General features: G+C 37.2%; 2 protein-coding genes across 2 annotated transcripts; both read right to left on the bottom strand.

Annotated features, from left to right (window-relative positions):
- Window positions 1-389: 389 nt before the first annotated feature.
- LOC116725459 (5-hydroxytryptamine receptor 3A-like) lies at window positions 390-6,585 on the bottom strand. Its single transcript, XM_032571529.1, has 9 exons — window positions 6,450-6,585; window positions 6,138-6,298; window positions 5,725-5,769; window positions 5,419-5,525; window positions 5,068-5,237; window positions 4,707-4,867; window positions 3,800-4,010; window positions 2,892-3,098; window positions 390-2,228 (listed from the first exon to the last, which is right to left on the bottom strand). The coding sequence occupies exons 1-9, from the start codon at window positions 6,508-6,510 to the stop codon at window positions 1,909-1,911; spliced, it is 1,443 nt and encodes a 480-aa protein (XP_032427420.1). The 5' UTR covers window positions 6,511-6,585; the 3' UTR covers window positions 390-1,908.
- A 388-nt stretch (window positions 6,586-6,973) lies between these two features.
- LOC116725460 (5-hydroxytryptamine receptor 3A) lies at window positions 6,974-11,769 on the bottom strand. Its single transcript, XM_032571530.1, has 9 exons — window positions 11,630-11,769; window positions 11,098-11,261; window positions 10,964-11,008; window positions 10,773-10,882; window positions 9,381-9,550; window positions 9,115-9,275; window positions 8,480-8,690; window positions 7,828-8,118; window positions 6,974-7,606 (listed from the first exon to the last, which is right to left on the bottom strand). Exons 1-9 carry the CDS (start codon window positions 11,682-11,684, stop codon window positions 7,389-7,391), a joined length of 1,425 nt encoding a protein of 474 aa, XP_032427421.1. The 5' UTR covers window positions 11,685-11,769; the 3' UTR covers window positions 6,974-7,388.
- Between the last annotated feature and the right edge of the window lie 1,541 nt (window positions 11,770-13,310).

Raw genomic sequence — 13,310 nt, 5'->3', positions numbered from 1 at the left:
CTAATGCGTTTTATTACATTTAAGCTCCTCCAGATTTTTAACTGATATCCTAGATTTTTTTTTCTGCATGTAAAACATGTAAAGTACAAAAATGCAAGACTGGGTTAAATGTTAGAGAATAAATGGTGGCTATTAAGTTGTAATATGTCAGACTGCTTAGCTTTTTCTGACTGAAGTACTTTAAGAATCATTTTAACATTAAAATGGACTCAAATTTTATTCTTATGACTTCCCAGCTCTCCATGGCAACATACCTGTTTTTTAAAGATCCATTTAACCCAGAGCTGCTTCATCAGTGTGATGGAGAGTCATCCTTTACATTTTATTTATCATGAATAACAATGATCAGCACATTTTGTAGACAGTGGTGCCATCTAGTGGTGGCAGTGTGACTTTGAAATATACTTTTATTTATTACAAACATTATGGAATCAAATGAATGTATAGGTTTTAACATACATTTTTACAAACTCCTAATTCAAACATAACATAACCAGTTTTACATTAGAGCAGCCTCTTGTGTGTCAACAGAAGCCATCTGAATTATACAAAATGTGCTCATGTTGCAGGTTTTTATAGCACGTTTATAGCCATAAACAAGCTAGGTAAAGGTCAGAGACAAGAGGGTGGCCACTAGGTGACTCTTCTGTCCTATAGAATGAAACCAGGTGACTCCCGAGTCAAATATGGCTCTTAAAACTAGGAGGAGCTTGTCTGTGTTTTTCTTTTTTGTTAATCTACATGGCATGAACTGGATCAACATTGTGGCAGCATGTTGGAGCAGCTCTGATTTGTACGTTTTGTATGCTAAATATATTTTTTAGCTTCAAACTATTTTCATTACATTTTTAAATGGGTTGTAAATCTTCATTTTCCATATTTATTGAAAGGGCTCACTCTGCTGGCCCATTGCCTTCTTTGAAAAAGTTTAATTACTTATACATTTTAACTTAATTTCCTCAGTTTTCAAAGCTTTTTTTGGTTTTTCTAGATAAATTTTATGTTGTAGCAGCGGTTACAAACTACTGTGAAATGTGGCTCTTTGAGCTGAGAAAGGTTACTGACCCCTGACTTAGACAGGTGGTCAAAACAAGCAGCCAACATTCTCACTGGTATAGACTAGTATAGACAGTTACTGACTGCTATGCTGAATACAGTCAGTGAGGTGAGACCAGAACCATCACAACAAAACCTAAACAGAAGCCGAGGTAGAGGACTGGAGTTGAATACGACTGTGTAACAAATCTGTGCAGGGTCTCTGCTTTCTTCACCACTGCCATGCATTCACTTTATCCTATGAGAGCATTTTCACCTCTAAATTCACAGATGTATGACAAAATGTCAGCATGGAACAACAGTCAATGTTTTGCAGATGGTTTTATATTAGGCAATTTTCTCGTCCAAATACATTAATTTAATGTATCGTTTTCAGCCATAAATATGTTGTTAGTCAGTTTTTAGGCAAAAAATATGTTTGCTACAGCTGTTGTGAAATATGCTTATTATTTCTACTACTCAGACTTATGTTTTCACTGAGTTTAACTTTATAAGATCATTGCTTTAAAACAAAAACAAACAAAAACGCTTTTCTAATCTTGTAATATATTACTTTTAATGTCTTACAAACAAAATTTACATTGGTGCAAAAAGCTCAGGAAAATGAAGAAGAATAAAATCATTACTTCACATAAAGTATTATAATCATTTTGATGCTATGAATAAAATCATAAAAATCTGTTGTGAAATTTTTCACCACTCTACATAGAATCTACCTGAAGAGAAGCTTAATTGTATGTAACTGAGTTTAAATAAAGTTAACCTCTGTTTGATTTGGTTTTATGGAAATTAGCAGATCTAATAGAAATAAAAACATTAAACTCTTGGTGTTTTTATCCCTTCAGATATAACTTATGCAGCATATGTATTATTCCAGATCCAGATACCTGTAATGGTGATGAAGCTTGCAATGATGAAGACTATGTACAAGTAAAACAGCAGACGGTCGATTACTATTCCAATCATTTGCCATTCTTCTGCGGTCTTGGACCCCTGGAAGTGTTTGTCCACCTGGAGACGGATGGCTGTGAGATGTCTGGTTAGTTTCTTCAGCTCCTCCAGAGCCGGCTCTGGGGGAGCCGCAGGAGAGGTGGGCGCCTTCACTGGAGGTGGTTCCTTTAAGATGCCCTGGTTTCCTGAGATAGTGACGGAGTTTGTGTTTGCTGTTGAATCTGAGGAAACAAGAGGATTTCTGATGGCTTTAAACCATTTTTGATACATGCAATTGAAAACAGCCAAAAGTCTGGCCATAAAATCTGTCTACAGGCAAAGAAAAGTTAATTTTTAACAACATTTTTCAGGAAGAAAAAAACTTGTCTTGTGATTCTGGTTTTTTTAATGTGTGTATTGTTTGATTTAAAGCCTTTCCAAATTCATTTTTGATTTCTGTAATACATATTTATTGTGATGAAAGAAGGTAGCTTTTGGTTGCACTTTCCTTTATTTGCTTTCTGTACTGAAAACATCTAAATACATCTGAGACAAAAAATGTGCCAGTGTTGCACTTTTTATGCAACGCCAGCAAAAGTGTTGAAACTTTATCCGGTGGTTCATTTCAAAATAATTGTGAGTTTCATTTCTATGCAGAGGGTCTTTGTCCTTATTCTTTTCTGTAACCTTTGCCTGGTGTTTTATATACAGTATGGAGATATTTCTGTGTGCACAAAAGTTGTTAATAAAGGGAAAATAAATATATATATTTAAAACTTGAAATGCTCTTTGTTGGAGATATGAAACCTGCATTTAATCTACTACTTAGAATTTCTTCAAATCCTAAACTTCACAACAAATATGGCGTTTGCTGTGTTTCTTATTTATTTCACAAGATACTTTACCTTTGTAAGACGGGTTGAGGCAGACTGTAACTCTGTTGCTCTTCTTTGGAGACATGCAAACAACAACGGCGAGATAATGCAGCACCAGTACGCTCAGCCAGTGAGGCACAGCACTGTACTGGCTGGAGCTGAACTGGATGTTGGTGATGAAGACCGTCTCCAGGAGGCTGGCCACCATCAGAGCCAGGCTGATGGAGAAGAACACGTCTGTAGGAAACATCAGAGCGATTAAGACTGACACAAGTTATTAAATCTGACTTTATTTATCCTCAATGAGGAGATTGTTTGTTAAATATATTTTGCTGGAGGATACATCACGCTTCTTTTTGTATGTTTGTATTCATTTATTTGTGAAACCTGATCAGGAAACAAAGTTTAGATAACAACCAGATAAACCTGCTGCTCATCTCCTTATAGACAGCAGGTTGACTTGATCTTAGAGGTGTGTCTGTCACACACAGAGAGCAAAGTCACTGACTCATTTCTGTTTAGATCAGAACTTCCTTATAAGATCTGGTATTTAAAGTCAATAAACACGATGCCTGTGCTAACGTTGCTATTGATGAGGTGTGCTGTTCAGTAGAAACATGGTGAAGTGTGAGGCTGAGCCAACACATTTAGACTGAAGGGGAAACTTTATCTGGTTAAAGAAACAATCATAATGCCATTGAATGAAGACTTGCTGTTTTGTGCCTCTGTTTGTGATTGTTAATTGCATCTCTTTAGTACTTTTTCTTACTGGAGTTTTCTTATACTGTGGTGTAGATTTTGAATATACTTCAGTCTCTATTTCTGTCAAATATCATTGACTGTACTTGCAGCTGTAACTGACATGCACCTTTTAGAGTAACAATTCAGCTGTATTGTATGCAAAATTGAAGATGTACCAAGTCTAAGGTGTCTCTTACTGATCAGGGGTGTCCTGTCTCCTGTGACCGGCAGCAAGTCATTCATGATGAGCAGGAAGACGGTGTAGCCGAGGATGAGGGTCATCTTGAAAGAGGCTCTGTCCACACTCTGAGGAGGCAGCAGGAAGCTGATGAGATCCACAGTGATGAGAAAGCAACTGGGGACCAGGAGGTTCACCACATAAAGGATTGGTCTGCGGCGCAGGATCAGCTGCAGATGATACACAGGAAGGACACTGCGATAGTATATGTATACTGTGCTCATCTATACTATACGGCTCTGTACTTTACCACACTATGTTACATTTTACTAAACTTTATTCACAATGGTATATTATATATTGACCACACTGAACCACATAATGCTATGCAATACTGCACTATACTATATTATGCTATGGTGTGCTATTCCATGTTATACTATGCCACACTATGTTATAATATACTAAATTATACTATGCTCTACTCTGCTAATGTATTATTCTATTCAACACAGCGCTATTCTATGTTACGCTATACTACACTATACCACAGTAAGCTATGCCACACTACGCCATAATATGCTAAACTATGCTGTGTTATACTATGCTAAACTTTACTGTAATATACTATACTATACCAGGCCATCACATAATGTGCAGAATAATATCTTATGCTGGACAATCTTATATTTTGCTTTGCTGTAATTCTGAATCTGTCAATTTCTTTCCTCAAAGAAGAATCATTTGCATAGAAAGCTAAAATTAAAGCAGAATCTGTTTTAGTAATACATTTGTCCCTTGTTTTAAATAAGTGTTTCTTGTTTCAGGGAGGTGGATGCTGATTCTGAAACTACTGCAACTGCAGTTTGGATATGCATACATTTTTACAGAAAAAAGAAACGTATAATAGTAAAAACCAAGCCCACCTGAACCTGGACCTCAGAGTAGCTTCCTGCAACTAGTTCCAGTTCGGATGGAACCACTTTTACGTCGGAGAGTTCCCACTCTCCGTTCGTCTCCAGTACACGTTTGGATTCCCTCATAATCTCTTTTCCTGTCATGCCAGGAAGCAGCCGTATTTCCGAAGCTTGACAAACATTCATTTTCAGAGCTCAGCAGTCAGTCAATAACCATTGAAAGTCAAACACTTGGTTACTGTAGACTTACAATATAAATGTATAATATTTCATAGGTAAAAACTTGCTTTGAGATCTAAATATAACAATGAAGCACTGCAGAGTTCAGATATTATTCTTTTGTAATGGAAATGTTGTATAGTTGTCTCACCAAAGTGTAAATATGACCCAAACGTCAGTGAGCAAGATTGGATATCAAATGGAAAGTTGTAGATTTCCAGCTTGCAGGAGCTGACCACTCTCATGGGTTTATCATCATAAACATGACCTGTGTTGTTTAAGTAAACGTAGGGAGTTTGAGGAGATTTGTTCTCATCCATACTGAAATAAAAAAGAAAAGCAAGACAAAATAAATTCAGCTTTGTTCCTGGCTGTTCTAAAAACATTTTGATCAAAACTCCCCTTGTAATACTAAGTTACTGTGAAATAAAGTTGTTAAAAAAGACTTCTTTAATATTTCTAATAGAAACCCCACCAAAGAATGAAAATAGATTAGACCTACAACTCTGAGATGTGAACATCTGGAACCCAAAGCTTTTCCCGAAGTACAGAGACTCTTTCAGTTCCACATTCCTGCTCATCCCAGCTGAGTCCTGCTATTTTCCACTCCTATGTCATTACAAGCAAAACCCTGCTCAGTAGGTTAATCACATTAAAAATAAGTTCATCATCATTACAACTTAAAATTAGATCAAATTTCACATTGTATATTTAACAAAAAACTTATTTATAGAGAAAATGTCGACATTCTACAGAAATTATCTTTGTTATATTGAGCTTTGTATCAATTAGATCATTATTCTCTTACCAGAACTTGCCATAAAAAAGTTGTCAGTGTTTGGACTTTTTCATCCTAGAAATGAAACATTTTTTGAATTACTGCAAGACAATTATGAATATGACCATTGTTCAGTACTTTTGAATACATACAGAAAGCTAATTTAACCATAGTCTCAAAAATACATATGCATAGGTAAATATGTATCTTAAAGAACAATAGTTACTTCGAGGCCTGTGGGTCTGCTCTGTCTTTTCAAAACCCCATGCATGTACAGCCCGGTTCTGCTGGAGATTTTCTCTCTTAAAGGAAGTTGATCTTTTTTTCTATGTCACCATATAAGTTAGCAACTCGACGTAATTAACCATCCACTCTCACCACATGCTGGCCCGTTTACATTGTTGGCAAAATTTATTTTCGGTGTATGAATAGTTTAGACTCACCACTCCTAAAATCCCAACCACAGTGAGGCTGATTGTTACGTTGAGCGGCTCTGAGAAGCTTGCGACAGGTGGGATGAGGTTCTTACGGAATAGCTGGTCGTCAAGCTCCTTAAACATGGACTCGGGGGATGGACTGGTGCAGTTTAAAGCTGCTACACAACCTTTGAAAAAGAGACAGAAAATTAAAACATAATTTATAGCAGATAAAATAAAATTCTACTTCCTATGTTATTTGCATGTACCTATTGAGACAAGACTTAATGTAGAAATATAAAAACAAGACGAAATGTACACGTTAAAAGATTGTCTTACCATGAAACAGAGAGAAAAAGATGAGGATCAGTGCAAAAGGTTTGATATTTGAAATCTTCATAATTTTCACACCAGGTTCCTTAGACTATGTTCTGTAGACTAGCTTATCGACCGGAGATGTCTCTGCTCTTGTCACATGGTTTCATCCGTAATTATTACCTCCTCCAGCAGCTAATATTGACTTTTCAATTTGGGACACTAGTGCATGACTCAAGGCCTTTACTGCCTCGATAGTTGTAATAAGAGCTCTTATGGCTGTATTTGCATAAAGATAGTGTTTGGATTTACAACTGCTTCTTAAATTCTTTCTGGATACACTTCCATGATATGAATCAAGAACACACTAATTCAAACTGCAAACGTCTTCCATTAAAAATAATGGACAATTTTTAAAAAAACTACCAAGACACAATAATAAATATACAACTATGCAATCATTCAGGTTAAAATTATAGTACACACATACAAAAAAAATAACATAATTGAAGCTCTGACTTTTCATTTTATATTATTGTCATATTTTATTTAAATGATGTTGATTAACAGCAAAAATTGATAATTGATTGATCTCTACATGGCATGCTGATATACATATATAAATGTGTTTGCTAAAATATGGATGGTACATAAGAGTAAATAGAAAAAAATGGTAACAGTCAAGAACTTTCTGACAAAATAAACTTTAAAACAAATGTGAAATTGACTTCAATCACAATTTTCTGTTAATCAAAATGTATATATTTTTTTATAACTGCTGGACATATTATAACTTTAAAACACAAAATACATACAGTTTCAACAACAAACACAAACTCCATCACTATCTTAGGAAACCACAGTATCTTAAAATGCAAGTCTGGGCATATTTGTAATAAATAATCTGCATAAATACACCTTACATCGGGTTGTGATTATTTGACACATTTGATCCGTGTCCAGTTAGGTCTGACTGATCCAGATGCACCACATGGTGATAATGACCATGGCGTAGCAGCTGATCAGAAGCAGGTAGATGCGGAAGAGCAGGAAGTCGAGGACGTATCCTACGTGACACCACTGGTCCAGCAGCTCGCTCTCCTTCTGCACCGACAGAAGATGTGCGTGGAGGTCCTTCAGGTACTGACAGATCAGCTGCAGCTCGGGCAGAGAAACTGTGTCTACAACAGAGGAGACGGAATCCAGAGTAGTGCTATTTTCACCCTCAAAATGAACAGTTTTGCACATTGCAAATGTAAAAAGATTAGGATACCCTTCTTACAAAATAAAAATATACATTTCCTGATATTTCCAATTCAGTTTTTATTTATCTCTGAAAAATATAATGATTTAATAAAAGGTAAAAAAAAAAATCTGATGTACATTTTAATTCCCTGCTTACCTCCACTGTAGGTTCGGTGCCTGTCGGCTGCTTGGCTGACTGGCTGGATGACCCACGCGCCTGTGCTGCCGTTTGAACTCTCAGGTTTATCTTCCCGTCTTTTAAGAGTGGGAGAAACACCTTCGGGCCACTGGTAGCAGATCATGGTTGCGATATATTTGAGGACAACGATTCTAACCCAGTTTGGAACCTCCTGATACTTCATGGAGCTGTGATGGAGGACGTTGGTGATGATGACTGTCTCCAGGAGACTGATGACCATGAGAGCCAGACACACAGAGAAATAGATACCTGATGAAGAGGAACACGCAGCACGTTAAAAATATGGCCTTTTCAAAAAGCAAAGAGCAAAACGGTGAACACAAGAGTGATTAACAGCACTTAAACCCTCCTCCTGGCTCTGATTGGTCACTTCTGACTGAGTGGTGCATTTCTGCAGGTTCTGGGAGAAACCTCAACGTTTTCACAAATTATCTTATATTATATTCTCATATTGTCAAATTTGACAAATATATAAAAACACTTTTTTTACGAAAGTTACGTTCTGCAACTTTGACTATGATACAAAATCTTCTAGCAGTTTGGTAACAAACACTTTTTAACCAACACAGACCTTATTTTATAACAGTATGCCCTTAACACAAGGCCTGACCTATCAGGGGCGTTCCATTAGCTGTGCTGGGAAGCAGGTCGTTCATAATGAGCAGGAAAACGGTGTAACCCAGGATCAGGGTCATTTTGAAGGAGGCCCGGTCCACACTGTGGGGGGGCAGGTAGAAGGACAGAATGTCAATGAGCATGAGGAAGGAGCTCGGGATCAGCAGGTTGACCACGTAGAGCACTGGGCGCCGCCTTATGACCACCTAATGGACAAGAGAAAAACAGTCAGCCTAAAGTGTGCTAATTTTAATTTATGCACATTTACACACCTGTGGTTTTGATTTATGCTGAATCCTAAAGGAAGTTCATGACCTTTTAGCTGTGACGTCACATTTCCTACACCCTGATACTCTGCCGCCACTTTGATTGTACGGAAGCGCAAATGACTTGAGTATTTTCAAAAGATAATCTATTGCTGGATATTGAACTGGTCCTCTCAATTAAGGAGCAAAAATCATAAGTAATGCTGCTCTTAGGCAACAATTTTTACTAGTATACTGTCAACATGCCAGATTTTCTAAGTCACTTGCTTTCAATCCAATCTTTCAGACAACAAACCACAGTTCCCTAGCAACAGGATTTGTACATTTAAATCTCGTAAAATCAGTAAAAATGAATTTCTCAAACCCAAAAGGTGATGATGTCCCACTCGTCGACCCCAAACTTCAGGATGGACGTCTCCCCCAGTATGTTCACCAGCTCCCACTCTCCACTGGCTTCCAGGTATTGCTTTGAGTTGTCTGACATCTCTCTAAAGGTCAGAGCTGGACTGACTCTCACGTCACGTACTGCGAACAAGAATTACCAGGCAGTGTGAGAGAGTGCAGCAATAAGAAGAATGTTGATATTGGCTCCCCGCTGTTTATTTTAAAACACCAAGAAAGCTTTCCTACTTGTATGCATGTAGGAGCCAAATGTGAATGTGCAGTTCTGCACATCAAAAGGAAAGCTGAAGATCTCCAGGTTGCAGGCTGAGACGAGCCGCAGCATCCTGTCCCAGCGAATGCGTCCTGTGTGGTTCACGTAGACGTAAGGACACGCCTGGGAAACATCATCATCCACACTTGGAAGGCAGTGGAGGAGGAAACAGCAGGGGACAATGAAATAGATTAGGAGATGTATTTTCACAGAAAACATAACTTCTGTTTACTGCATGGCCCTAGTATGTATGCCTGTGTTTTTTTATTTGTGTGATCTGGATATCTTTACGATGAACTGCACACCTCCTTATTATAAGGCACCAGATGAGAGGTGCAAACATTCAAGATGTTTCTGTTGTGTTTTAGGAGAAACTCTCTGAGTTTGATCTGTGCAGCAGATCCAGGAGGGAACACCAGACATCCCACTCCTCAGGGACTTCCTCCAGCTTATTCAGACGTTCCCAACCCAAGCAGGACATATAGTCTCTCCAAGCAAAATCTGGTTTAGTAGTTTGATATTTTGTTACCATTAGAGTTGTACTCTAATGGTAGATGGTTTTAATTCGTCTCAGGCCTATTTGCAGCTCTAACTCAAGCCAGAGATGTAATTCCCTTTTCTCCATGCTTGTCTGCACTCCCTTATCACTCTGCTGCAAGTCTGATTAACCTTTTAGCTTTTTGACTTTTTTAAATACAGGTTTTCTCAAGTAACAGTAGCAGGAATAGATCCACCTTATTTTGAAATGCAAAATTCACTGTCAGGAAGCAAACAAGGGAGCTACCCTGCGTGCTTGAGAAATACAGCATATTCAACATCCACTTCATTTGTAGATACCATAGAGAAAACACATCCCATGTGACGTACTCCTTAAAATAATGTTAGCACAGTAATTTTCTGGCGGAAACTAAATTGTTAGGGTAGAATTTCAGTAATGAGAAAATAAAATCCAAGTTTGATTGATTTTGAGTATTAAATCTTCTGCCCCAGTTGGTGGTAACAGATGAGGCTGGTTTCTGCTGTTGAAATTGGGTCTTTCCTCTCCACTGTTACCTCTTCCTTTTTCAGGATGAGTGATTGGTCCAAGGATAGGTAACTTTTACCAACTTACTTTGAATATACTGAAGTTGATAAAAAGTAAATTATCTGATCTCACTAAATGAAGTAGGACCTGAATGTAGCCAAAGGATTACCTGAATCAGCAAAATGTATGCAGCATGACTCCTTATCAACTGACACATATTAAGGGCAGCATGTTTTTTTTTTTTTTATAAAAACGTCATGACATTCAGTTACTATCTAAATGAATGTTGAAGGTCCATGCATGCTGAAAAGTAAATCAAGAAAAAAAAAAACAGGTAACTTACAACTCATAAACAATGATGTCTGGAGACCACAGCTCTTTTACAGGGAGAGAAATCCTGGCGACACCGTCACACTCCTCAGGCTCCCAAACCAAATACTCGTTGCGCCAGAACTGCAGCCAGCAAACAGGAATAAATGTCAGTGACTTCCTAATCAGTGTAAAATGAATTATCTATGCATCTATGAAACCCACCAGTCTGAGCCACAAAAATGTAGTGAGTAACTGAGCTTTTTCATTCTGAAAAGCAGAAAATAACAATGAATGATTGTGGTATATCCTATTAGATTATTGGTTAATTTCCTCTCAGTTTGCATGTATTTACTCACCACTCCAAGGACAGCGTACAGGGTGAAGGAGATGTTGGTGATGGTGGGGTTACTGAGATTTACAGCTGGCCTGAAGGGCTGCATGTCAAACACGGCCTGCATGGAATCGTGAGTCGGACCACTTCGGCCTTCTTCACACACCAGTTTACCATAGCATGTTGTAACTGTGCAGAAATAAATAAAACTGTCTATAACCTGTCTATGATCTCACTTATAAAAATTTTACGTTCTATTTTTAGATTAAGAATGAAAGCAGTAAATCAAGGCTAAATTATAGAAAAACAATCAAGCTATAAACACACACTGTTCAACTTAAAACTAAAATAAGGAGGTTGATCAATATTATTCCCTAAGTGGAAATTCACAAAAATGTATTTTAATAACTTTGATTTGAAAGTTGAGCCCATATATTGAACCAACAATACAGAAAAGATTCAACTCAAACAACATGAGATGTTTTAAAATCAATTTAATAGAAAATATGTAATTTGTGACAAACAACAGAAAAAGGAGTAAATGAGGTTTTAATTACCTGCCAGTAAGAGCAACCCTGAAGTGAAGCTGAGCCTCTGCTGAAGCAGAATCATGCTGCAAACACGGGTTTAATAGCATGCACTGAAAAACTCCTGCTAATATTGAGCTCACACACTGAGACTCCTGTTTTTGTTACTTACTTGAACATCGCCATGGAAAGGAAATCCTGTGAGACTAAACCATACCCATATCTATTGGCCAGGTATTTAATCTAAGTTACACCTAATTACTCACCTAAAATTCATTTATAGGTTTTGTTAAAAAAAAATGTTGGATCTAAAATTCCTTATAGATTTTGATTTTATGCATTATACACATAATCTGTGCTTGCATTTTCTATTTTCTTTTTTATTAATTATGTCAAAAAGTAGATTTTATAATCAATACAGACACTGACAGAGTTTCAATGCATTTAATTCTTAGTAGTACATATTAATTGTAATAATAATAATAATAATAATAATAATAATAATAATAATAATAATAATAATAATAATAATAAAACAATCCATTATGGACCAAAAACAAAATAAGGGCAGAAACAAGTTGTTATTTCACACCTACAATGAGCATTCACCCATTTTATTTTTCAGCACCTCCACCTGCAGGGAATCACATCCTGTTCCAGTTCTGCATTGATTAATTATGGACTCATCTGGGATTTATAGTGGGCTTGAAAAACTAATTATTCACAATTTTTTTGACACCGACTGTCGTCATGATCGGCAAATATATAAACTTTAATTAGGTCTCAAGGATGTAGGTTAGGATGCTTTCCTCTGGAAAGAGGTTCCGCAGCATCCGGTGCAGGTCCACCAGGTTCCGAAACAGCTTTTTCCCACTTGCCATCAGACTGCTGAACTCTTAACTGGACTGCACTCAAAATCTGGTCTCCACTTTATACCTTGCACATGTACATAGCTAAATAACTTCTATTTTACTGTCAGTCCTGCACTTTATATTTTATATTTAGATTTATATTCATATTTTATACTGTATTTTATTTTATTCTGGAGTAACCTCACAACATTGGAAGCTCAAAACACTGTCCTGAGCCGTATGCAACGAAATTTCGTTCTGTAAACACCCTGTGCATGCAAAATGACAATAAAGTCAGTCTAAGTCTAGGTTCCCTCAAATAAACACAAAATGCAGTTTATATTTATAAAGGGGTTTATTAAAGCAACCCAAACCCACATGGCTCTTTGAGAAAAAAATTTTCCCCTTGTTAAAACATAACTGTGGTTTATCACACCTGGCCGGTCACCCATTCAGGAGGTCACATTACCCCACCATGACAGCCAAAGGACTGCAGCCATCATTTGCCCCAGTTAAGGTTAGAGGTCATGCCTCTACCATTAGAAAAAAGTAAAAATATCCTGGTATCATCTCATTTTTCCAGAAGGACTTTCTGTGAACTGACAGAAACTGTACAAAGACAAAAGCTGAACTTTTTGGAAGGTGTGTGTGTGTGTCCCATTAACACCAAGTAACACCATATTTTATAAAAAGATCACACCAAGAGTAAAGTATGGTGGTGGTAGTGTGACGATGTGGGGATGTTTTACTGCTTTAGGACCCAGAAGACTTGTTGTGATAAATGGAACCATAAATCCAGCAGTCCATTAAAATGACACTGGAAGCATTATGATCTTTGCACTTTTGGATCACTTGACAGG

This window comes from Xiphophorus hellerii, chromosome 9 (assembly GCF_003331165.1).
Source record: "Xiphophorus hellerii strain 12219 chromosome 9, Xiphophorus_hellerii-4.1, whole genome shotgun sequence".
Lineage (NCBI taxonomy): Eukaryota > Metazoa > Chordata > Actinopteri > Cyprinodontiformes > Poeciliidae > Xiphophorus > Xiphophorus hellerii.
The sequence above is the reverse complement of the archived record's forward strand: the minus strand, read 5'-3'. Positions and strand labels throughout refer to the sequence as shown.

Excerpts from the sequence above, each read along its gene's own strand:
- LOC116725459 (XM_032571529.1), bottom strand. The coding sequence starts at position 6,510 with ATGAAGATTTCAAATATCAAACCTTTTGCACTGATCCTCATCTTTTTC. Across the intron at positions 6,299-6,449 it reads CTTTTTCTCTCTGTTTCATG|GTTGTGTAGCAGCTTTAAAC; the intron begins GTAAGACAATCT and ends TCTTTTTCAAAG. Across the intron at positions 5,770-6,137 it reads TGGTTGGGATTTTAGGAGTG|GATGAAAAAGTCCAAACACT; the intron begins GTGAGTCTAAAC and ends TTTCATTTCTAG.
- LOC116725460 (XM_032571530.1), bottom strand. The coding sequence starts at position 11,684 with ATGATTCTGCTTCAGCAGAGGCTCAGCTTCACTTCAGGGTTGCTCTTA. Across the intron at positions 11,262-11,629 it reads AGGGTTGCTCTTACTGGCAG|TTACAACATGCTATGGTAAA; the intron begins GTAATTAAAACC and ends ATTTCTGCACAG. Across the intron at positions 9,551-10,772 it reads GACATCATTGTTTATGAGTT|TGTGGATGATGATGTTTCCC; the intron begins GTAAGTTACCTG and ends CTGCCTTCCAAG.